The sequence below is a fragment of the Heptranchias perlo genome, chromosome 5 (assembly GCF_035084215.1).
Source record: "Heptranchias perlo isolate sHepPer1 chromosome 5, sHepPer1.hap1, whole genome shotgun sequence".
NCBI lineage: Eukaryota > Metazoa > Chordata > Chondrichthyes > Hexanchiformes > Hexanchidae > Heptranchias > Heptranchias perlo.
The window spans coordinates 95,578,043-95,601,066 of record NC_090329.1 but is presented as its reverse complement, the minus strand read 5'-3'; the positions used below and the strand labels follow the sequence as shown (position 1 = coordinate 95,601,066).

Sequence of the window (23,024 nt, the reverse complement as noted above, 5' to 3'; positions counted from 1 at the left end):
CCTAAGTCACAACATCCTCCAGAAATCTCTCCCCAAAAAAAGCTTTGTACATTTGTAAACCTGTTTGAGGGGGCAGAAATGCAATGGAGCGTGACCTGCCACTTTTGCCCATCAATGACCCTGTCTAAAATCCTGGAGAAAGGGTCATTTAAACATTCAGGCAGACACCTGAGCCTACATCAGCACAAGAGAGGTTCCCAACCAAATGAAGTGTTGGATCTTGACGCGACAACATGCCGCTCTGAGAGGGAAAGCTCAAGCCCTGAATTTGGCAGGAAAGAAAAGGCATTAAAATACTTTGTAATCTTCACCCCCAAAATACAGGCAGTTATTCAACTATATCAAGTAGTGTTCTCTACTTTTCTGTATGGGGCTTCTTAAGGACTGGGGGATTTTTGGGCAGAATTCCAGGGAAACCAAGAAAAGGCCCCAAAAACCCTCCCAAAGTGGTGGAAGAACACAACTGAGCACAACTTTCTGCTAAAGAACCAATGGAGCAGAAACCCTGCTGGATCCCACTCCAAATTCCAGATGTTCCGCCAGAATTACACCTCAGTTGCACCCTCTGACAGGCTAACAAGCGTTCTCCCTGTCTTCAAATGCTTTCATAAAAGCCGCCTTTTCACCTTCCCTTTCGTCACCTCCCATCCGCGCCCCCCCCAAATTTCTCCATTTAGTGCTAGACAACCACTCCTCCACCTTGTAAAGCACTCTTAGCTGTTCTTCATGAGGAGCATAATATAAATTGTTATAATAAAATACATTTCTATACAGTGCCTTTAAAATAGAAAAATGTCCCAAGGCGCTTCACAGAGGCATAATCAGAAATGAACGGACGTCTAACCAAAGAAGGAAAGGGGTGACCAAAATCTTGGACAAAAAGACAGGTTTTAAGAAGGGTCTTATCAGAGGAGAGAGAGGTGAAGAATTGAAGGAACTTAGGCAGAGAATTCCAGAGCATGGTGTCTAGTTGACTAAAGGCACGGCCACGAATGGAGGGAGATCCCAAAAGGCTAGAATTAGAGGAACGAAGAGTTCAGGGGAGGAGAGGTTATGGCCGGAGGAAGTTACAGAGATAGGGAGGGGTGAGGCCATCAAAAGATTTAAACTTGAGGATGTGAATTTTAAACTGGAGGCATTGGGGGACCAGGAGCTATTGCCGATCATCGAGGACAGAGCTGGTAGGTGAGTGGAACTTGGTGCGGGATAGGATACAGGCAGCAGGGTTTTGGATGAGCTGAAGTTTACAGAGGGTGGAGGATGGGAAGCTGGCCAGCAGAGCATTGGAATAGTCAAGTCTGGACAAAGGTATGAATGAGAGTTTTTTATGCCAATTTTTCCTCACTTCTCTTTCTATCCTGAGAACATCAAAGTCTTTATGGGATAAGGTTTCATGAGTACTTGACACCAGCAGGAATCACGAGATAGCGATCAGGAATAAGAAACCTGGCTGAATTTTATTCCTTGTAACCTAAGGGCACAGAGGCCAGTTGTATCACACATGCTCCAGCTGAGATCAGATATCTGAACACAGATGAAAATCAAACCTGGACCTCCCTAGGACCTAAATAAAAATGTCCAGCTTCTCCCATGACTCAATACTGAGCCAATACGTGATGGCGGGTGCCTGCTGAAATATATTGGGCACGCATTCTCCTTATTATTGGCCTCAGAGGCCTCAGGCCTTCAATGCGCCTAATGGGCCCTGTGCAGCCCAATGAGGCCAGCTGGAAGTCTGCGGACAAGCTGTACACAAAGTTCATGAGGCCCATGAAAGTTGTTCAAATCAGTGGGCCACCTTTTAATGTAACAAACGACTTATGCAGCACTCTCATCACATAGCGCCTGTTGCTAATAGGTCTTGAAGGGGAAGCTCTGATAAATAAACATTCAAAAATGAACTTAGTAATAGACCTAGCTTCTTTTTAATCTGCCTCCATTCTCCTTCCATTCATGATTAAATTGGGACTCGCAGAAGTAAAATCTATCATTGATTGGCTGGTTTTTAAAGGTGAGGTTTTAGGTAAGGAAAAGACTGAACATTGTAGTTTGACTTTGCTGCATCATTGCAGCAGCAAGTCAATATTCAATGTGGTTACAGTAGGCAATAATATTAAGTCAGCAGTGGCAAGAGGAGCTAAAGACTGCCAAAATGATTAATCTCACTGGTAGTACCCAAAGACTTAACTTTAAGAAGGCACTTATACATAAAAGTTTCAATTTTTTGGCCTGCTACAAAATTCTGGCCAGTACTGAATCTGGTTCGCTGGCATGCTGCACTTACAATACTGAGTGCTGGATTTTATATCAACTTACCCTCGGCTTAGTCGTTCAGATATCTCCTCGAGTGACTGCCCTTTTGTCTCAGGTACAATGAAAATGACAAAAATCAGTCCGGCAAAACTCAGCATTGCATATATTAGAAGCATCCACATCAGGCCAATTGATTCTGGAACCAACAAACAATAATACACGTCAAATACATGTTAAAAAAAACGACAATAGTTTTATGATAAATTCACACAAAAGTTTGCCATCAGAGCAAAACCAAAACCACCACAGAAAGGCTGCAGTTATAATGTTCTTAGGAACATAGAAACAGGAGTCGGCCATTCAGCCCCTCGAGCCTGATCTGTACCTCAACTCTATTTACCTGCCAACGTTACCCAACAAAAATCTATTGATCTTAGTTTTGAAAATTTCAATTGATCCAGCATCCACAGCCTTGTGTGGGAGTTGAGTTTAATCTTGGTGAATACATAACACGTGCTCACTGTATGGTTGAATTATTCGGACTTAGATTCCTATCGATTGCAACTGAGCTGATCCAGATGTGACCTTTTTAAATGCAAATGATAAGAAGGCATTAGCAGAAAATCTAGCTCTATATAAATGCAAGTATTATTATAGAAAACTCTAGTCCCAGCTTATCTGACATTTTTGTTTGGCTTTACTCTTGGGAGAAATTATGTTTTGGCTGTTTCAGCCAAGATCTGATTTTGTAACATTTGTAAGTCCCATGCTACAAATCTGGAGAGTTAGCATGTACATGGAGTAAGGGTCATTTATCATTGTACACCGTGTTCTGGATCTGTAAAACAGCAAACTGTTACTATGAATCATGAGTGTTCAAAACATTAGCACGCTGCTTTTTCAGTAACGTTGGACATTGACTGCTCCAGTTTGACAAATATTAAAATTAGTCACTCAGCCACCTAGCTGAATATTTAGTAGGTATATATATATAAAAAAAATCAGAAAAAATAGTTAAGTAGGAGATTAAGTTTGTGGTAGATACCTGGATTTTGGGGAAAGTTGATTAAAATAAAAAATATTTAATTATTTTAATGGCAACATTATGTAACAGATTGAAGTCAATTTGCAAGAGCAATTTCGGATCATTAATTATTAATATATATTTGATTTGTTGGAGACAGAAAATTAGATTTGAAACTTATGTTTCAGGAAGCTAAGTCAGAACATTGGAAACAATTTACAATACTTTACGGCTTAGTTAGAATTTCCATAACATGTGCAGTTTACTCCCAAATATTTACAAACAGAAAAAGAGCTCACCTGAAGTGAAGAGTGTTGTTTACACAGAATTTTCTGTGATCAGACCCAGATCAGGATTATGCATTGTTCCAGGTGCAAATTTGGAATGTGCAGGAAGGAAAGTAGCGGTGAGAGTGGAAATTTCTAGTGCAGGTGAAATTGAAAGCTATGTGGACAACTAAAGGAAAATGGCAGAGTAGGGGGACAAGAGCCCTTGTGACTTTAGGAAAGATTCAAAAGGCATTTCAACACATTGGCAGACTTTGCCAAGACTGAATGGACATCACCCCTCACACCCACTCAAACCTCATCCTCATCTTACCTGCACTTACTCACCTCGCCAGTAGTCATCCCGCCACTACCACTCAACCCAATCCTCATACAATCTCATGGCTCCATCTCATACTCACCCTCTCATGCATCTCTTTCACGGTCAGCCTCACGCAACCTGCCACTACCTGTGCTGCAGCCACAGGGCATGCATCACATATGTGCAGTAGGCAGCGTAAGGCAAACGTGTCGTGAGCATGAAGGGGATGCACAAGGGTGTTTGAGGGTTTGTCATGGTTGTTACTTATATTGAATTTCTGACCAACTCACATTACATATTATATTGGCACCACTACTGCCATGTCTTTGTGAATCTTGTCTGGTTTGTGCAATAATGCCCTTTCCTGAGGATCATTATGAAGACCCACAACTGATGCCACCCATTGTGTCACTGCAGAGTGGGTGTAGGTGTATTTGCAGGGCTCTTTTGTGCAGACGGCTGAGAGACGTCGGCGATGTCCCCGGTGGCACCCTGGAAGGATGCGGAGGAGAAGTTGTTGAGGGCAGTGGTGATTTTGACAGCGACAGGTAAGAAGATGGTGCTCGGGCCAGCCAGGAGCAGCTCGGCATGAAGGAGGCTGCAGATGTCCACGACTACATGTCGAGTGACTCTGAGCCTCCATGTGCGCTGCTGCTCAGAGAGGTCCAGGAAGCTGAGCCTCGGTCTGTGGACCCTGTGGCGAGGGTAGTGCCCTCTGCGACGCATCTCTCTCTGCGGTAGCCCTCCCTCTTGCTGTACAGGTGGATGTGTCACAGCACTCTGTTGTGGAGCTCCACGTGTCAGAGGTGGACGGCGTGGATGGCGAGGCTGGTGATGCTGTTTGCCCTCCGAAGAGGTCATGACTGCAGCTACGGCGGCCCCCATCCGAAAGATGTACATCTGAGGGGGTCCGCAAGGTAGGTACATGTCTCTGGACCCCGGGGTAAGTGTGCAGGTTGGTGACTTTGATTGTCAGGAGGAGGGTGGTGGAGGCCAAACTTTGTCCCAAGTGACAGAGTGGCCTCCTGCAATGAGTGAGGGTCTCCCGCCCCCCCCCACCTGTCAAATGGGCCTTTGCAGCTGCCACAGGCTGACAGCTGCAAAACGTCCATTTGAACTGGGAGTGTTTCCCCCAGTATGGGAAACAGTCCCAGTTTGCTCTAAAATCCCACCCGTCCTCACATAATCCCTTAATCAGGTCAGTTAATGACCTGAGCAAGCAAAATAAATAGCTTCAAGTGGCATCCCGCTGGCTTTAATTGCCTGCGGGATTCCCACCAGCGGGGGCCATGCACGCACGCCGGCGCGTCAGTGGGGAACCCGGAAGTGGGCAGGTTGGAGCCGGGCTCCGGTCCCGCTCCGGGATTCTCCAATTTTCGGAGCCCCCCGTCAGGAATGCACCCGATAGCTGGTGCTAAAATGATGCCCAACGTTTTTTGTTGCAAGACCCGAGTGAAGGGTCAAGTACCACAGTACAAGACATCATTGAAAAAGTAAAAGTAGTAACTAGTAGATCTAAGCTTGAGTTTTAAAAGTCTGAAGATTGTGACCCTGAATTTCTGCAGGAATTGTTCCCTTGCTGTAACTTTAGCAGGGACTCAGTGGAATCCCTTCACTTTCAAGCACTTAACTGAGGCGTCTGCCATGGCCCTAAATTCTAAGTCTGTTCACAAGCGAGCTGCCTGGGGACCCCCAGCAGGTGCCCGCAGCTCGCCAGTCTCATTTAAATGAGGCCCAAGGCCCAATATCGGGTGCAGCGCAGGCCTATCCATTCAGGCGCAGGGAATTTCTAGGCTAGTGCCTCTTCATATCAACCCCACGGCCTTCGTGAAGAGAAAGAGTTTGGATCCAATCCATGTTCAGGAGGTATATGGTCACAGAAATATCATCGTGCACATTAATGACACTATTTGGGGTATGGTAGTGTAGTGGTAATGTTACTGGACAAATAATCCAGAGAATGTGAGCTCAAATCCCACCATGGAATTTTGAGAATTTGAAGTGTACAATGTAGCTTTGGCACCATGAAAGAGTGTGTGTAACACAGAAATGGTTGCATAGAATGCTGGAAATGGTGTCCTCCAGATGGTGTGGAAGTTCCTGTCTTAGATTTATTCCACACTTGATAGGATCCACAGCAAATGTGCTTAACACTGAAGAGTATACTTACCTTCTTTCTGATACCGGCAAACATCTTCCTTATTTGGAGCCACGTGGACTCAGCTTGTGATATAATCATAGAATCATAGAAAGGTTACAGCACGGAAGGAGGCCATTTGGCCCATCGAGTCCGCACCGGCTCTAATCACAAGCAATCCAGCTGGTCCCACTGCCTCGCCCTATCCCTGTAGCCCTGCACATTTTTTCGCATTAAGTACTTATCCAGTTCCCTTTTGAAAGCCATGATTGAATCTGCCTCCATCACTCCCTCGAGCAGTGCATTCCAGATCCTAACCACTCGCTGTGTAAAAAGGTTTTTTCTCATATCACCTTTGGTTCTTTTGGCAATCACCTTAAATCTATGTCCTCTGGTTCTTGACCCTTCTGCCAATGGGAACAGTTTCTCTCTATCTACTCTGTCTAGACCCTTCATGATTTTGAATATCTCTATCAAATCTCCTCTCAATTTTCTCTGTTCCAAGGAGAACAATCCCAGCTTCTCCAGTATATCCACGTAATTTAAATCCCTCATCCCTGGAACCATTCTAGTAAATCTCCTCTGCAACCTCTCTAAGGCCTTCACATCTTTCCTAAAGTGCAGTGCCCAGAATTGGACACAATACTCCAGTTGTGGCCGAACCAGTGTTTGTTTTATAAAGGTTCATTGTGACTTCCTTGCTTTTGTACTCTATGCCTCTATTTATAAAGCCCAGGACCCCATAAGCTTTTTTAACCACTTTCTCAACCTGCCCTGCCACCTTCAACGATTTGTGCACATACACCCCCAGATCCCTCTGTTCCTCCACCCCTTTTAGAGTTGTGCCCTCTAGTTTATATTGCCTCTCCTCATTTTTCCTACCGAAATGCAACACCTCGCATTTTTCCACATTAAACTTCATCAGCCACCAGCCTGTCTGTATCACCTTGAAGTCTATCACTATCCTCCTCACTGTTCACTACCCTTCCAAGTTTTGTGTCATTTGCAAATTTTGAAATTGTGCCCTGTACACCCAAGTCCAAGTCATTAATATATATCAAGAAAAGCAGTGGTCCCAGCACCGACCCCTGGGGAACACCACTGCACACCTCCCTCCAGTCCGAAAAGCAACCGTTCACCACTTCTCTCTGTTCCGTCATTTAGCCAATTCTGTATCCATGCTGCTACTGCCCCCTTTATTCCGTGGGCCACAATCTTAATAGCAAGCTTACCATGTGGTACTTTTTGAAAATCCATATACACCACATCAACTGCATTGCCCTCATCTACCCTCTCTGTTACCTCATCAAAAAACTCTATCAAGTTGGTTAAACACGATTTGCCTTTAACAAATCCGTGTTGGTTTTCCCGAATCAATCCACCCTCGTCCAAGTGACTGTTAATTCTGTCCCGGATCATCGTTTCCAAAAGTTTCCCCACCACCACCGAGGTTAAACTGACTGACCTGTAGTTGCTGGGTTTATCTTTACACCCTTTTTGAACAAGGGTGTAACATTTGCAATTTTCCAGTCCTCTGGCACCACCCCCATATCTAAGGACGTCTGGAAGATTGTGGCCAGTACCTCCGCAATTTCCCCCCTTACATCCCACAGCATCCTGGGGTGCATCCCATCTGGACCAGGTGACTTATCTATTTTCAGTACAGCTAGCCTTTCTAGTACCTCTTCTTTCTCAATTTTTAGCCCATCCAGTATCTTAACTATATCTTCCTTTACCGAGATAATGGCAGCATCTTCTTCCTTGGTAAAGACTGATGCAAAGTACTCATTTAATAGCTCAGCCATGCCCACTGCCTCCATTAGTAGATCTCCTTTATGGTCCCTAATCGACCCCACCCCTTCTCTTAATACCCGTTTACTGTTAACATGTCTATAGAAAACTTTTGGATTCCTTTTTATGTTTGGCCGCTAGTCTATTCTCATTCTTTCTCTTAGCCCCTCTTATTTCCTTTTTCACTTCCCCTCTGAACTTTTTATATTCTGCTTGGTTCTCACTTATGTTATCAACCTGGCACCTATCATACGCTGCTTTTTTCCGCTTCATCTTATTCTCTACCTCTTTTGATATCCAGGGAGCTCTGGCTTTAGTTGTCCTATCTTTCTCCCTCGTTGGAATGTACTTTATCTGTACCCGAATCATCTCCTCTTTAAAGGCCATCCACTGTTCAATTATAGTTTTGCCTGCCAATCTTTGATTCCAATTTACCTGGGGCCAGATCTGTTCTCATCCAACTGAAATTGGCCCTTCTCCAATTGAGTATTTTCACTTTAGAGTGGTCCGTGTCCTTTTCCATAGCTATTCTAAACCTTATGATACTATGATCGCTGGTCCCTAAATCCTCCCCCACTGACACTTGCTCCACTTGGCCCATCTCATTCCCTAGAACCAAGTCCAGCAATGCCTCCTTCCTCATTGGGCCAGAAACATACTGGTCAAGGAAGTTATCCTGAACACATTTCAAAAATTCCTCCCCTTCTTTGCCCCTTATATTATTGTTATCCTTGTCTATATTAGGATAGTTGAAATCTCCCATTATTACCACTCTATGGCTTTTGCAACTCTCTGTGATATCCCTGCAAAATTTGCTCCTCTATATCCTTCCCACTAGTTGGTGGCCTATAGAATGCACCCAGTCATGCAATGGCACCTCTTTTGTTCCTTAACTCTAACCAGATAGATTCTGTCCTTGACCCCTCCAGGACATCCTCTCTCTCCTTTATCAATACTGCCACCCCCTCCTTTCTTTCCTTCCCTATCTTTCCTGAACATCTTGTATCCAGGAATACTTAGTACCCAATCCTGCTCTTTTTTGAGCCAGGTCTCCGTTATCGCCACAACATTGTGTTCCCATGTGGCTATTTGCGCCTGCAGCTCACCAACCTTGTTTACTGCACTTCATGTGTTTACACACATGCACCGCAAACCCATCTTTGACTTTATTATACTCTCTCTTGGTCTGACCCCACCTAATACCGTACTATTTCTTACTCTAGTGCTATCTTTCCCTCCTGATCCTTTGTGCCGCTTGCTTCCCCTTTCCAATGCTACATCCTGGTGCCCATCCGCCTGCCAAATTAATCTAAATCCCCCCACACACACAGTAATAGTGAACCTCCCTGCGAGGACATTGGTACCAGCTCCATTGAGGTGCAACCCGTCCGGCCTGTACAGGTCCCACCTCCCCCAGAACCAGTCCCAGTGCCCCAGGAATCTGAAGCCCTCCCTCCTGCACCATCTCTCCAGCCACACATTCATCTGCTGTATCCTCCTATTTCTATACTCGCTAGCGCATGGCACCGGGAGTAATCTGGAGCTTACTACCTTTGCAGTCCTAACTCCTTAAACTCTACCTGCAGCACCTCATCCCTCTTCCTACCTATGTCGTTGGTACCAATATGGACCACGACCTCTAGCTGTTCACCCTCCCCCTCTAGAATGTTCTGCAGCTGCTCAGTGATATCTTTGACCTTGGCACCAGGGAGGCAACATACCATCTTGGAATCACGTCTGCGGCCGCAGAAACCCCTGTCTGCTCCCCTAACTATGGAATCCCCTATCACTATTGCCCTCCTGACCTTTCTCCTCCCCCCCTGTACAGCTGAGCCGTACATGGTACTCTGGTCTTGCCTCTGGCTGCACTCCGCAGAAGAACCCTCTCCCCCGCCAGTATACTCGATAGAGAGTGAGATGCCCTCAGGGACTCCTGCACTATCTATTCCTGCACTGATCTCCTTCGATGCACCTGTGCTTTTACTGGAGGGTGGCTTTTAGCTGTAAATAGCCCTGCCCTTTCTTTGTGCACCTCCAGCAGCAAGACCTTCAAGTCTTCAGCAGAAAAGGGAGCAACAGTGCCACTGTGCCATTGCGTTCCATTACTGCTCTTTCAGTCCCTGCCACAACTTGCCCTTTAATGGCTAGCCGCAGCCCTGTCCGACTTGCTCCCTGGGTGGATTTTCTGATCCCCAGCCAAGTATGCTTCAGGCCAAGCTCTCTGGGCGAGCTTTGCCTGTACCTGCGGCCTATTCAAATTGGGGGGGGGGGGGGGGGGGAGTTGGTGGACAGAGGGGGGGATTTCCATTAGAAAACTGTGCCAGGACAGACCTCTGTGCCGGAGGCACAGGTGAGCCTACAAATTAGATCAGTACAATCTGCCGGACTTGGAAAATTGGTGTTGATTTGTAAAATAACTCAAATAAAGTTCCAGTTTCAAACTGTGACCAGAGTTATTCTCATTATATAAATTCCAGGTTTCATCCCATAATTACATTTTCCAAAAGCCTCTGCGACTGTGCCTTACCTGCCATGGTCAAAAAAGTCAAAGCAATGACCAGATTCATGACCCAGTTCAAGAATCCTATGAAAGCCATGGCCCTGCCTTTTATCCCTGTTGGAAATATTTCACTCAGCAGCACCCAAGCTACTGTAATCAGAGACAGAGAAGAAAATAAATTCAGAGTTAATACTTCCAAACTTAAATACTGCTCATAGACAATTCTTTTAGAATGCACAAGTATAGTTCACATCATTTTGAACACAAGTAAAAATCTCAGCAAACATTAAACCATGGGAAAAAATCACATACAGTTTATAACCATCACAATTAGATTCAAATTCTACTACAAAATATTTAACCAACTTTTCTATACTCTAAAGTATACAGTTTATAAAGTTCACCGCCGATAGCATGATCTGTGCAGGATTCATTTCTACATAGAGTTGCTTACCTGGTCCAAAACTTATAGAATAGGCAGCAACATATACAAGCAGGCAGCAAAGAGTCAGCCACTTCAACAAAGCAGAGACTTGCTCAGTCCTATGTCCATCTTTCTCAGGGTTTTCCGTGAATGGAGAGGAGGATTCATTTTGTAGTATTGTAATTTCCATATTGCCTTGTTTTGCTACTGAAAAACTTCTAGGCGCTGATGAACTGAAGTGTATATTCGAAGGAAAGACTGTGGTAGTTGTTGAGTTATATCCAGAAACTGTAGATGTGACATTATCTTGCCAGTGATTAGTGTGATTGGGGTAATTGCAGATGTCCGTGAACTGTATTGGGATTTTATGGATCACCATTGCCGTTATAATCAATGATACAATCATAACAGTACTTCCAATGTAAAGAAATATTTTACGTCCTACAAGGTCAATGAGAAACATTGCTAGAACTGTGCCAAACACTTTCACCAGCCCCATGCTAACTGAAGCTAATGTTGCTGTTGAATCACTTGCAAAGCCAACAGATTTTAAGATAGTGGATGCATAAAATAAAACATTTGGTTGACCTGTAACTTGCAAAAAAAAGGCCAAACCAAATCCTATCTTGATTCGTAGTCTCATGTTGTCCTTTGACCTAAACAGATCTAAAAACTTATACTCGCATTCATTGTTCAAGGAAGATTTGATGTTTGTCAGCTCATCATCAACGTTGGAATATGATCTAATCTTCTTCAGGATGAGACTTGCCTTTTCATCATATCCTTTCTTAACCATAAACCGAGGACTTGGTGGAAGGAAGAACATGGCAATGATTTGAAGCGCAGCTGGCGGGATAGCAATTGCAAACATGTACCGCCAACCATTTGAAATGCTAGAAAAAGCATAATTAAAAGTATATGCCAACAGAACACCAAAAACAATCATGAATTCAGTCAGAGCTACCAGCAAACCTCTTCTGTCTGGTGGTGCAATCTCCGATAGATAAATACATGCTGAAATTACACCTGAAGTTGTAGCGATTCCCACCACGATGCGACCTCCAACAAGCATTGCGTAGGAGGTAGACGCTGACATAATGACATTGCCCACTATAAAACAGCAAGAAGTTACAATGATTCCTATCCGCCTTTCCCATCGATCTATGATGTATCCACCAGCGAGGGAACCTACAATGCCTCCAATTAAGATTGAACTTACAACTATTTCTTGTTTCTCACAAGTAAGCTGTAAAACAGTTTTCAGCTGTAGAAGAGCTCCAGAAATGTTTGCAAGCTCGTAGCCAAAGATAAGTCCACTTCCAGAAGCAATTAAAGATGAAACAATGAGAATAAGGCTAAAAGATCCTAGAAAAAAAGTCAAATCATTGATGAGACTTATGGTGATCAAAACTGTGGCGATTAAACTAAATCATGAGGAATCATCTAAAGCCCTGAGGAGCTGCTGTAGCTGCACTTCTATATTCTATATCAAAACTAAAAAAAAATCACACTGAATACTGGTGACCATGATTCTCTTGGTTGGGGAACTCATTTACAGATGCCACTGCATGGGACCCAGTCTGTTGCACACAACAGTTCAAATGGAGAATTAAATCACCCGTCGAACCCAGGTTGTTTAAGCATGCATTAGGCAATGGGACATTTGAGATTTTTTCAAGTCTTTGTGTTGCCAGCAATCACCATGGTGGAATTACTGAGATATCTGTTGTTCTTACAGGTGCACACGGTTATGCTACGTAATGTACATGCTGCTTTGTAAAAGGTGGCACTGTTGCAGATAAAGGGCCAGATTGTGTTGTTATTGCACTTGGGCATATTGGATCATCTGGATGCAGTGCATAGAGAAAATTGGGTAGGAAGAATCGCATGCACATAATGGAGCCCACCCAATTTTCTGCCCATGGCATTTGCTGCAACACAAGCTTACACAGAGGCCAATATGGCAGCTGGATTTTTCTTGCCTCTTTCATATTACAGAACTACTTCCAATACGCAGTTCCATATTGAGCCATTTCCCTTGGTGCCAAATTGGTCCCATTTATACTACAGAATGGTTTTGGCAATAACAGACCAATTGCATATCCATAAATAAAGTTGCATTTTCCATGAGAAGATTTGTGCGTGCCAACAACAGCAAAAGTGCATTGCTGACCTATTTGGGTGAACTGAGAGTTCAGCCTATCTACAAACAAAATTAAAACGGTGGACAGATCATAAGTGGTGTCAGCGGGAGCCATTTATCTTTGCCATCAACTTTTTGCCATTACAATTCCCTAGTGAAACTATCTCCCAAGGAAGGTTCAGTGCCTCCCAGGGTGCTGAGCCTTAGGGGGTAATTTACATTACAGGATTGCATTCAATAAAGCGTTTACTATCATAGACAACTCTGTAAGGTAAAAGAGACATAAAGCAAGCTATTCCAGGGACTAAGCCTACCCAGAAATTTCGCATTGAGGCCACAGCACCCCCTATACTAGACAAAGCACACTGTAAATATTATATCTAATACAATTTAATTTTTTATAACTGGCATTTATACATTGAAAGCCAGTTGAAATTAAATATTTTTGACTTTCTATAATATTCATTAACTGATTTGGGTAGATTGGCAAAAAACCTCTTCTTCCCAGATGAATGAGCATGTTAGAGAGATCCATTTAACAACAATTTGCAATTATAAAGCATCTTTAATGTAGAAAAATATCCCAAGGTATTTCATAAATAGACGTAAGGAAAATGGGCTTCAAACTAGGGTGGGAGAGATTAGAAGGGATTATGAAGCGCATGGCCCAAGAGGTAGATCTTGATGAGGTTTTAAAAGATGGAGAGAGTTGCAGAAAGATTTGGAGAAGGAATTCCAATAAGTAAGACTGAGGTGGCTGAAAGTTCTTCTACCAACAGTGGGGCGAGGGGTTGGGGTAGGGGCGGAGGCTGGAAATCTTTGGAGGTGCAAGTAAGCAGTCTTGGTGATGGATAGGATGTGCGGTTTAAAGCTCAGCTTAGACAATGGAGGAAAGGTGTTGGAGGAGAATGGCATGGTCAACCGTATCAAATGCTGCAGAGAGGTTGAGGAGGACACGAAAGGATAATGCACCATGGTCTCAGTCACAGAAGGTGTTTTTCATGACTTTGGTTAGAGTCATTTCGGCGCTTTGAAAAGAGCGGAATCTGAATTGGAATGACCTGAACAGGAAATTTCAGGTAAAGTGGACGTGAAGCTGGAAAGTTCTGACACATTCAAGAACATTAAAGAAAAAATGGAACTTGGAGAGATGGTCGTAAATGGAGATGATGGATGAGTCAAGGGTGGGCTTTTTGAAGAGGAGGTGATGACAGTGGTTTTGAAGGGAAGAGGGAGCAGTGCCAGATGAAAGGGAACCATTGACACAGGTAACATGGTGCCCAGGGAGAGGATTGAGGGAATCAGAGGTAGGTTTCATGGATGAGATGAACATTGAGAGAGTGGGCAGTGGTGGGGGGTGGGCGAGCACAGGAAAGATTGGGGCTACTGGGATAGAGCATGTTGGAGATTTTGGAAAGGTAGGAGATGTTGGACAGAAGCAAGAAGAGGAAGCAGTAGAGACAACTGCACAGATTATCTCAGTCTTAGAGATGAAGAAATCCATGAGCCCCTCACATTTGGTGTTTGAGGTGAGAGTTAAGGGGGATAAGGAGGTAGGTAGTTGATCTTGGAACAATGGTGCCTGGAATTGTCTTTGCATTCCAGGATGATCGTTGAGTAATGAGATGGTTTTAGCTAAGGGAAGCAAAGTATGGTGAAGCCTGACGTGGTCAAGCCAGATCTGGTGATTGGTGACTAGGCCAGTTGTGCTCCAGGTACATTCGAGTTTGCACCCCTCTGACCAGAGACTGAAAATAGGGGCTATACCAAAAAGAGCAACAAAGCTGGAAAACAGGTGGTAGATTTGCAAGGGTCAAAAGCGCCGAGGGTAGAGATGAGAGAGTGATTAAGCAAGTCAAGAGTGGCAGAGGTGTCCTGCTGGGTAGAAGGTCAAAGGTGAGAGAGCTGGGAATTTGTGAAGGAACAGGGGGAAGAGTTTTTTCCTGAGCAGAATATGGGAATAGTGAGATTGGAGGAGGGTAGGTGGTAAGGGAGAGGAGGTAGTGGTCAGAGATTGCCTTGTCAGTGATCAAGGTCTCGGGTGCAGTGATGAGGTCAAGAGGATATGGGTGGGGGAGTTTATATGTAGGTGAGATTGAGGGGAGATGGGAGGACAGTGAAGTCAGAAGAGAGGGAGTTAGCAGAGGTGCCGGTTGAAATCAGCAACCCTGCAGCTTTGAGAAATGTACCAGCACACAACCCTTTTACCTTTGTTAGTTGTAGGCTGGTTCAGGATAGCATATGGAAAATCACTGGGAATTTCAGTTGACTTGGATTCAAGTTCCTGCTCAAGTTCTGCCTCGGTGTTCATTGCTATGTTTTGCTGTAAAAAAGAACAGAATAAAATGTAATCTTCATTACTTGTCTGCACAGAGATAGCTAACTTAATGACTCAGGCATAGCATAAAACTATGAAACGCACCTCCCTGTCACTGTAGATTAAAATTCCATTTTTTATTTTTAAAAAAGCTCTTCGGTATTTCAATAAAAATAACGCATATTGTATAAATACAGTGAATGTTATTTATTTAGATATCAAAATGTGGGAGATTGGTCCAAAAAGTTGGATGGCATGGCATAGGTAGAGTGCTTCTGAAATGGATCGGAAAATATGTTGAAAAAAAGGAAGCAAAGGTTGGTTGTACATGGAACTGGATCAACATGGAAGTAAGTTGTGGGGTGCCTCGAGGATCAATGCTAGGGCTCTTAGTTGTTCTAAAGGACATATAAATGATCTGGAAGTGGGGACATAACCAGAACTAACTCTCCAAATTTGTAGATGATATCAAACTGGAAGAGACTATAAATAATCAAGAAACAAATGACGAAGGACTTGGATAGACTGGGAATCAGATCGATGAGTGCAATTGTCATTTATTATGGACAAATTCAAAAGCTTGAGTTTGGGTAAAGGATAATAAACAGCAACAATATAAGCAAAATGGTTTATTCTACAGGACACGGCACAAGAGAAGGATTTGGGGATGCTGGTGGATAGACCGCTGAAGCTATCAGCACAACGTGCAACAGCAGTAAATTTAGCAAACAGGATCTTGGGCTGTATAGTCAGAGGAATAGAGCACAAATCTCAGGAAGAGATTCTGGGTTTGTGCAGAACTTTGGTGTGGCCCCATGTGAAATATTGTGTACAATCTGGCCACGATATTGAAAAAGACATCTAGGCACTGGAGAGGGTGCAGTGAAGAGCAACTAAAGTGATAGCTGGGATTAGGAACCTGAATTACGAGAAGAGGTTGTGGAAGCTGGGAATGGTTACACTGGAAAAAAGGTTTAGGGGTGATTGTATTGAAATATTCAAGATCCTAGAGGATGTGGACATGATAAACGTTAATATATTTAATATAGTTACAGATTCTACAATAAGAGGACATACTAAACTTACAAGAGGGAGAGTGAAAAGACAGTTTAGATTTAATTACTTTGTGCAGGGGATGGTGAATGTATGGAATGGACTTTCAAGGGAGGCAATGGGGGCTGACTGTATCAGCAAATTCAAGAGAGTTAGATAAGTACCTGAAGAAAAATTTAATAGAAGTGTTTGAGAGGTTTCACAGGATATAATATTTCCAAGACACTGGGACAAGACTGGTGGACCACACTGGTCTTTTCCGGTCCTGTACATTCACGTGTTCCTAATAGGGGTAGATCTTGAGTTTGTGAGATAGAGTAAAACTGGCGATAGCGAGTCAGCAGCCCGTTTTGCATCTCTCCTGAATTTTATCTCCATTGAATAATGGACTGTTGACTCGCTATCACTCATTTGACACTATTGCACAAGGTCAAGGTCTACCACATTATTCGAAAGTTATAAGGAGCAATGGCTACATTTTTACAAAATCACACAGAGCTTTGGCCAGAAACATTCGCCTGGAATTTTTGAACTTCAATGGAAACTCCGGAGAAATGGCATAAATGGGTGTTCGTACCATTTCTGCAGAGTTTTGCAGAGGACTGTGCAGGTGTTGTTGTTCCCATGTGCCTGCTGCCCTTGTCCTTCTAGGTGGTAGAGGTCGCGGGTTTGGGAGGTGCTGTCGAAGAAGCCTTGGCGAGTTGCTGCAGTGCATCCTGTGGATGGTACACACTGCAGCCACAGTGCGCCGGTGGTGAAGGGAGTGAATGTTTAGGATGGTGGATGGGGTGCCACTCAAGCAGGCTGCTTTGTTCTGGATGGTGTCTAGCTTCTTGAGTGTTGTTGGAGCTGCACTCATCCAGGCGAGTGGAGAGTATTCCATCACACTCCTGACTTGCGCCTTGTAGATGGTGGAAAGGCTTTGGGAAGTCACGAGGTTAGTCACTCGCCGCAGAATATCCAGCCTCTGACCTGCTCTTGTGGCTGGTCCAGTTAAGTTTCTGGTCAATGGTGACCCCCAGGATGTTGATGGTGGGGGATTCGGCGATGGTAATGCCATGAATGTCAAGGGGAGGTGGTTAGACTCTCTCTTGTTGGAGATGGTCGTTGCCTGGCACTTTTCTGGCGCGAATGTTACTTGCCACTTATCAGCCCAAGCCTGGATGTTCTCAAGGCCTTGCTGCATGCAGGCACCGACTGCTTCATTATCTGAGGGGTTGCGAATGGAACTGAACACTGTGCAATCATCAGCGAACATCCCAATGCACCAGACAGGTGGTGCTGAGCCACACAGACTAAACAAGTTCCAAGATCTATCTATGGTTTGTGTTGAGTCAGCTGACCTCAGCCAGGATAGGAGTGGAAATGTTAAAATTGGCCTTAGACTAGGGAGGGGAAGGTGTTACAGAGGGAGAAGTAGGTGAATGGAGTGGATATGGTGTTGGATGCTCAGGTCAGGGTCAAATAGGACACCAAGGTTGCAAGCAATCTCGTTCAACCTGAGACAGTGGTCAGAAAGGGAATGGAATCGGTGGCAAGGAATCTGTGGCAAGAGGTTTGTAGCAGGTGCCAAAAGCGATGGTTTTGGTCTTCCACACCACTACCGCAGCACTTGGGCAGCTGGTAGAAAGTATAGCCAGGTGGTGGGGATTCAATAAGGGTCAAGGTGTGGTCACCCATGAGCCAAGTTTCATTTAAAGTTTCAGAAAAGTGACATGACTGGGTGACTGGAAGGAGAGGAGTTAGGAGAGAGGCCTGAGAAGGATCCAAAGTTAAACAAAAAAAAGAAAGAGAAGTAATGGGCTTGGGTCCAGAGCGGCAGCCAAAATGCTTACGCGAATGAACACAAAGGGAATTCCGGTCTCATAAGTATGGCAGAGATTCGGAAAGACACGTCCTGGTCATAAACAGAGGACATGGAGGAGACGATATGAAAGAGTCCAAAGTTAAAGTCTAAGGTCCTGTGATGGTTTGAAGTTGATTTGTAGCTATGATGGAATCAGCTTGCAACATCCACAAACCAGTGTCCAGTTTTGAAGACAGTTGTGGAGAGTGAGTGGTTCCAGGAGTGACATGAGAGGCAGACTATCAGTGGGCGCACTGCTGGAGGATATTCAGTGGAATCAGAGGACCAAGGAGTAGTGGAGGGTCAATCATGAGCCAGCAGAGGATGAATCAGAGATCCAGTGGAGCTGCATAGTGGCCTCAGATGGTAGCGGTGCACACCAGTGGATCTCGTATACCAGCAGAGGAGAGAGGAGCAGTGGGAGTGAAACCCAAGGACCAAAAGCAGTGAAGTCCAGGGAGCCGAGGGAGGGTGACAGATAAATCCAAAGGAACAGTGCAGATGAGAGAGCCGGTCCGAGTAACAGTTGTAGGGAGGAGAGGAGCACACAAAATCGGGAGCAGCTGTAGGAGCTTGAGGAACCGATCCAACCTTGTCCAGCAAAAGGGTGACCGAGAAGTTCTGAAGGACAAGTGGAGCAGTTAGTCAGTGGTCACAGGAAGCAAGCGGATAGCAGCAAAGCAGAGATCATTCAGCAGAGTGGGAGCAGAATCCAGAGCAGGATGGGAGCCAGCAGGAACAGACCAGAGCTAGCTCAGGGGAGGAGCAGAAAACTCAGCCCGCAGGAGCAAGCAAGGTACTGGAATACAGGCCGTCCAGCACAGAATACAGTCTCGATCGAAAGCGGCAGAGAAGGTGAAGGTCACAGTAAAGCCCAGAAGCCAGTGAAGAAATGGATTTCTGTACAACACAGTATAAGACTTTGCCTTCAGAGTAGGAAGGAGAAAAAGCAAAAATAAAATTCCCAACAACCAGAGAAGAATACCTAACTAGTAAACTCGGGGAATGAAGGTGAGATGTGGGTCTGATTAGATTACAAATTAACCAACGCCAGATTGCTAAACGTCCCATGGCTTCATTGTCGCTGTGTCAAAATCCTGGAACTCCCTTCCTAATAGCACTGTGGGAGAACCGTCACCACACGGACTGCAGCGGTTCAAGAAGGCGGCTCACCACCACCTTCTCGGGGGCAATTAGGGATGGGCAATAAATGCTGGCCTCGCCAGCGACGCCCACATCCCATGAACGAATTAAAAAAAAAAAAATTTTCATTTGTCCCCAATTTTAGTTTCATTATACAGTAGGATATTGACATAGCAGATTGGCTGAGAGATGTGGGGCAGAATGTTCCCATGTCCAGGCCCCTGGCGACCCTTGGAAAAACACAAGGGTTTTACGCCCCTGCCCTAACTGTTATGATTAGACAGAAAGTTGTGGGCAAATCACCTGTGATTTTCTGCTAACCCTCCTGCCGCTGGCACCGATATGCCCATGCCACAGGACCTCCAGAAATTTCACTCGTAACGTTTCTCAATTAAGATCAGGTGACTAGCATTGTCACCAGACTTATTTAGCCTATTGGTATCTGATAGGAATAATCGCAGGTAAGCTAATGCATTTTAGCATTGTAAACTTCTTGTGCAAAGCTCTAAATTCTTTGGCCCTGAAATTCCACAGAGGTTCTCCCAATCTCCTACCATAAGGAGGTTGGTGGAACCCCTAGAGAAACTGCATAAGTGACTAAAAATGACCCTTTACACCGTTTCTTTGGGAGAACCCTCACATAATTTCCATGCCATTATTTCAAAGTGTTCCTTTCACTAACACCTATTAGTGGCAGACGTATAGGGCCAGATTGTGCTCTCAAAATAACAGTGAGGCTAATGGCACTTGCCGTTATTTATCCGCAAATGGTACAGCAACTTCAGACAAGGAGTGGATATCCAAAAGTTGCTGTCCGAGTTGCGCTGCTCCACCATTAGCTACCGGAAAACGGCATCTCGCTGTCTGTCTCACCATTGAAATGCATTGAATGTCGTGAAGTTGCTGTATTTGCGCGGTAGATACAGACTAAACTGACCACAGAAAGTTAAGTCAAGTCATTTCAAGTCTAAATACCCTTTTAACGATGTGACAAGTGTTAATTACTGCCAATCAACCTTTCTAGCCCCAAAAATTAACTATTACAAGTGTGGAGGCTCATTTCTTTAGGTTTTAATTGTTGTTGGAGATTTTAAAAATATAAAATTTTAAATACTGATTTTTTAAAATTTTCCTTTCTGTCTCGTTTTTTCTCTCTCTCTTAATCCAATCTTTATTTCCCTTTCTATTTCTCTTTCTGTACCTGATTTGACATTGAATTCACCCACTCTAATTTACACTTCCTTCTCAGTCCTTGCGCTGTTTATTTCACAATCCTTCATTCTGATTGGTTAAGGAGATGTCCTATTCACTCAGGTCCCAGATGCCCTGTTTCTCTCACTGCGACGTTATCAGCTCACACCTTCAGCAACTTGCCAAGCAAAAAATGTAAAAACCTAAACATGCAAGGGCAAATCTAAGTAACGGCAGACACTGTTAGATGCCCTACCACAGCAAAATTTGGCTCAATACCATCAGTACCCACCCCAGTTATAAAACTCAAAATGCTCTCTCCACAAATAAATTTGTACGGATCAAATCTACTATTATATTGTTGGATCTATTTTTAAACTTCAAGGTACATGGTAAGGCCAATTTAACAAATCTGTGCTCTCAAAGGAGAGCCTCACCTGCGAGGAGCATATATTACAAAATTGCAAAAATGTTCCCCATGATTTTCTGTTCTGCTTTAATACTGCATCAGACGGGTCATGGGAGTGAAAGGGGCAGCCGAAATGCACCCCCACCCCCACCAGACCCCTGCCTCAAGTTTCAACTGCTGGCCATCCATTTATCAGGCACAAAATCTGTGGTTGCGAGTTGGATTTCTCCTCCATGGATTCTGCTTCAATCATTAACTCCAGCTGTGTATTCCACAGTCTCACAATGCTCTTATGTACAAAGGTTTCCCCTGCTCTCTGTCCTAAATCTCTTACATTTAATCTTATATCTATATCCCTTTGTTCTAGACTCCTCAACCACTGGGAATAGTTTGTTTCCGTCAAACTCTCTCCCATCCCTTCATAATTTAATGACAACAAAACCACTGGATTGTTTTTCAACAACAACATAAATGAAAAGCTACAATCAGTTGCTATAAATGAATTCTTTACCTATAGCTCACGGTACCTCTGTGCTGTTCTGATCTGAAGTTTAGAGGAAAGGCCCTTTTTTTCTGAGGACTACATCTGGCCGTCATTGCGATGTGCACCACCGGGTGCAAGGTGCAAATGGGCTGTTTCAAATTTAAAGGTGTATCATAATTTCAATGGGGAAATTTTAGGCTTACATACTTCCTGCATAGCCTGTATGCAAAATTCAACTGGCACAGTGCCATGTTGGCTATAACTACTTTGCACTGAACTGAACAAAGGGAGAGAAAAACAGGAAAGGAAAAATAAATGGAAGTAAGAAAGCTTGACAGAATCATTAAACTCTGAGCCTATTTTTCTTTATTGAGAAAGTTGGATGAAAGGTCGGGGTCCATTGTACTGGACATCAGCAAGATTAAAAGAGAAGAAACAAATTAAGAAGTAGGGCGGAACTTTCAACTTGAAGTTAATGGAAAGGACTGCCCCTTTCACGCCCCGTCAAAGTTGAAAGTTCCACCCATAGGCTTATTTATGTAAAACTATTTTAAACTGTGAACAGCTGACAGATATTAAGCAATACAGTCCTTATCAGGTTGGCAGGTTGTAATTAGTAGGGTGTCGCAAGGATCAGTGCTTGGGCCTCAGCTGTTTACAATATGTATCAATGACTTAGATTAGTTGTTTACCTCATACGTTGCAGGAAAGGATGCCCCGGAGCATGGTACATTGGCGAGACCATGCAGACGCTGCGACAACGGATGAACGGACACCGCGCAACAATCGCCAGACAGGAGGGTTCCCTCCCAGTCGGGGAACACTTTAGCAGTCAAGGACATTCAGCCACCGATCTTCGGGTAAGCGTTCTCCAAGGCGGCCTTCGAGACACACGACAACGCAAAATCGTCGAGCAGAAGTTGATAGCCAAGTTCCGCACCCATGAGGACGGCCTCAACCGGGATCTTGGGTTCATGTCACGCTACACGTAACCCCACCAGCAAAAAGGGGGAAAAAATTTATATGTTTTTTAAAATTCTCTCTCTCTCTCTCTCTCTGCCATTTTGAGTTTCTTTCTGCCTGCCTGTGTAATAGACACAATGTATATCGAGTGTACTGGGACGTGCTGTTCTCCGTGACTGGCCTGTTTGAATAACAACGACACCTTTTGATTGGTGTGATGCTGTCCCAACATAGTATAAGACATGCGATTTGAGAACCTTTTCATTCATTCATCTGACGAAGGAGATAATCTCCGAAAGCTTGTGATTTTAAAATAAATTTGTTGGACTATAACCTGGTGTTGTAAGATTCCTTACATTAGATTAGGAGACCAAGTGTAATGTATCCAAGTTTGCTGATGATGCAAAGCTAGGTGGGAAAGTAAGCTGTGAGGACGAAGCAAAGAGATATAGACAGATTAAGTGAGTGGGTGAGAAGGTGGCAGATGGAGTATAATGTGGGGAAATGTGAAATGATGCACTTTGGTAAGAATAGAAAAGCAGAATATTTTTTAAAAAGGTGAGTGACTAAGAAATGTTGAGGGATTTGGGTGTCCTTGTACACGAATCACAAAACGTTAACATGCAGGTACAAAGAACAATTAGGAAGGCAAATGGTATGTTAGTCTTTATTGCAAGGGGTTGGAGTATAAGAGTAAGGAGGTCTTGCTGCAATTATATAGGGCTCTGGTGAGACCACACCTGGAGTACTGTGTACAG

At 44.1% G+C, this 23,024-nt stretch overlaps 1 protein-coding gene across 2 annotated transcripts in view; it reads right to left on the bottom strand.

Annotated features, from left to right (window-relative positions):
* The window catches only part of slc2a12 (solute carrier family 2 member 12), a 37,162-nt gene extending 15,735 nt beyond the window's left edge, over positions 1 to 21,427 (bottom strand). For both annotated transcript variants that reach the window (XM_067983858.1, XM_067983857.1), the window contains exons 1-5: positions 21,331 to 21,427; positions 15,069 to 15,183; positions 10,748 to 12,082; positions 10,321 to 10,443; positions 2,317 to 2,449 (exon numbers count right to left, since the gene is read on the bottom strand). In XM_067983858.1, coding sequence (XP_067839959.1) covers positions 2,317 to 2,449; positions 10,321 to 10,443; positions 10,748 to 12,082; positions 15,069 to 15,171 — 1,694 coding nt within the window. In that variant the 5' untranslated portion in view covers positions 15,172 to 15,183; positions 21,331 to 21,427. The remainder of the gene's footprint in view (positions 1 to 2,316; positions 2,450 to 10,320; positions 10,444 to 10,747; positions 12,083 to 15,068; positions 15,184 to 21,330) is intronic.
* Positions 21,428 to 23,024: the final 1,597 nt, after the last annotated feature.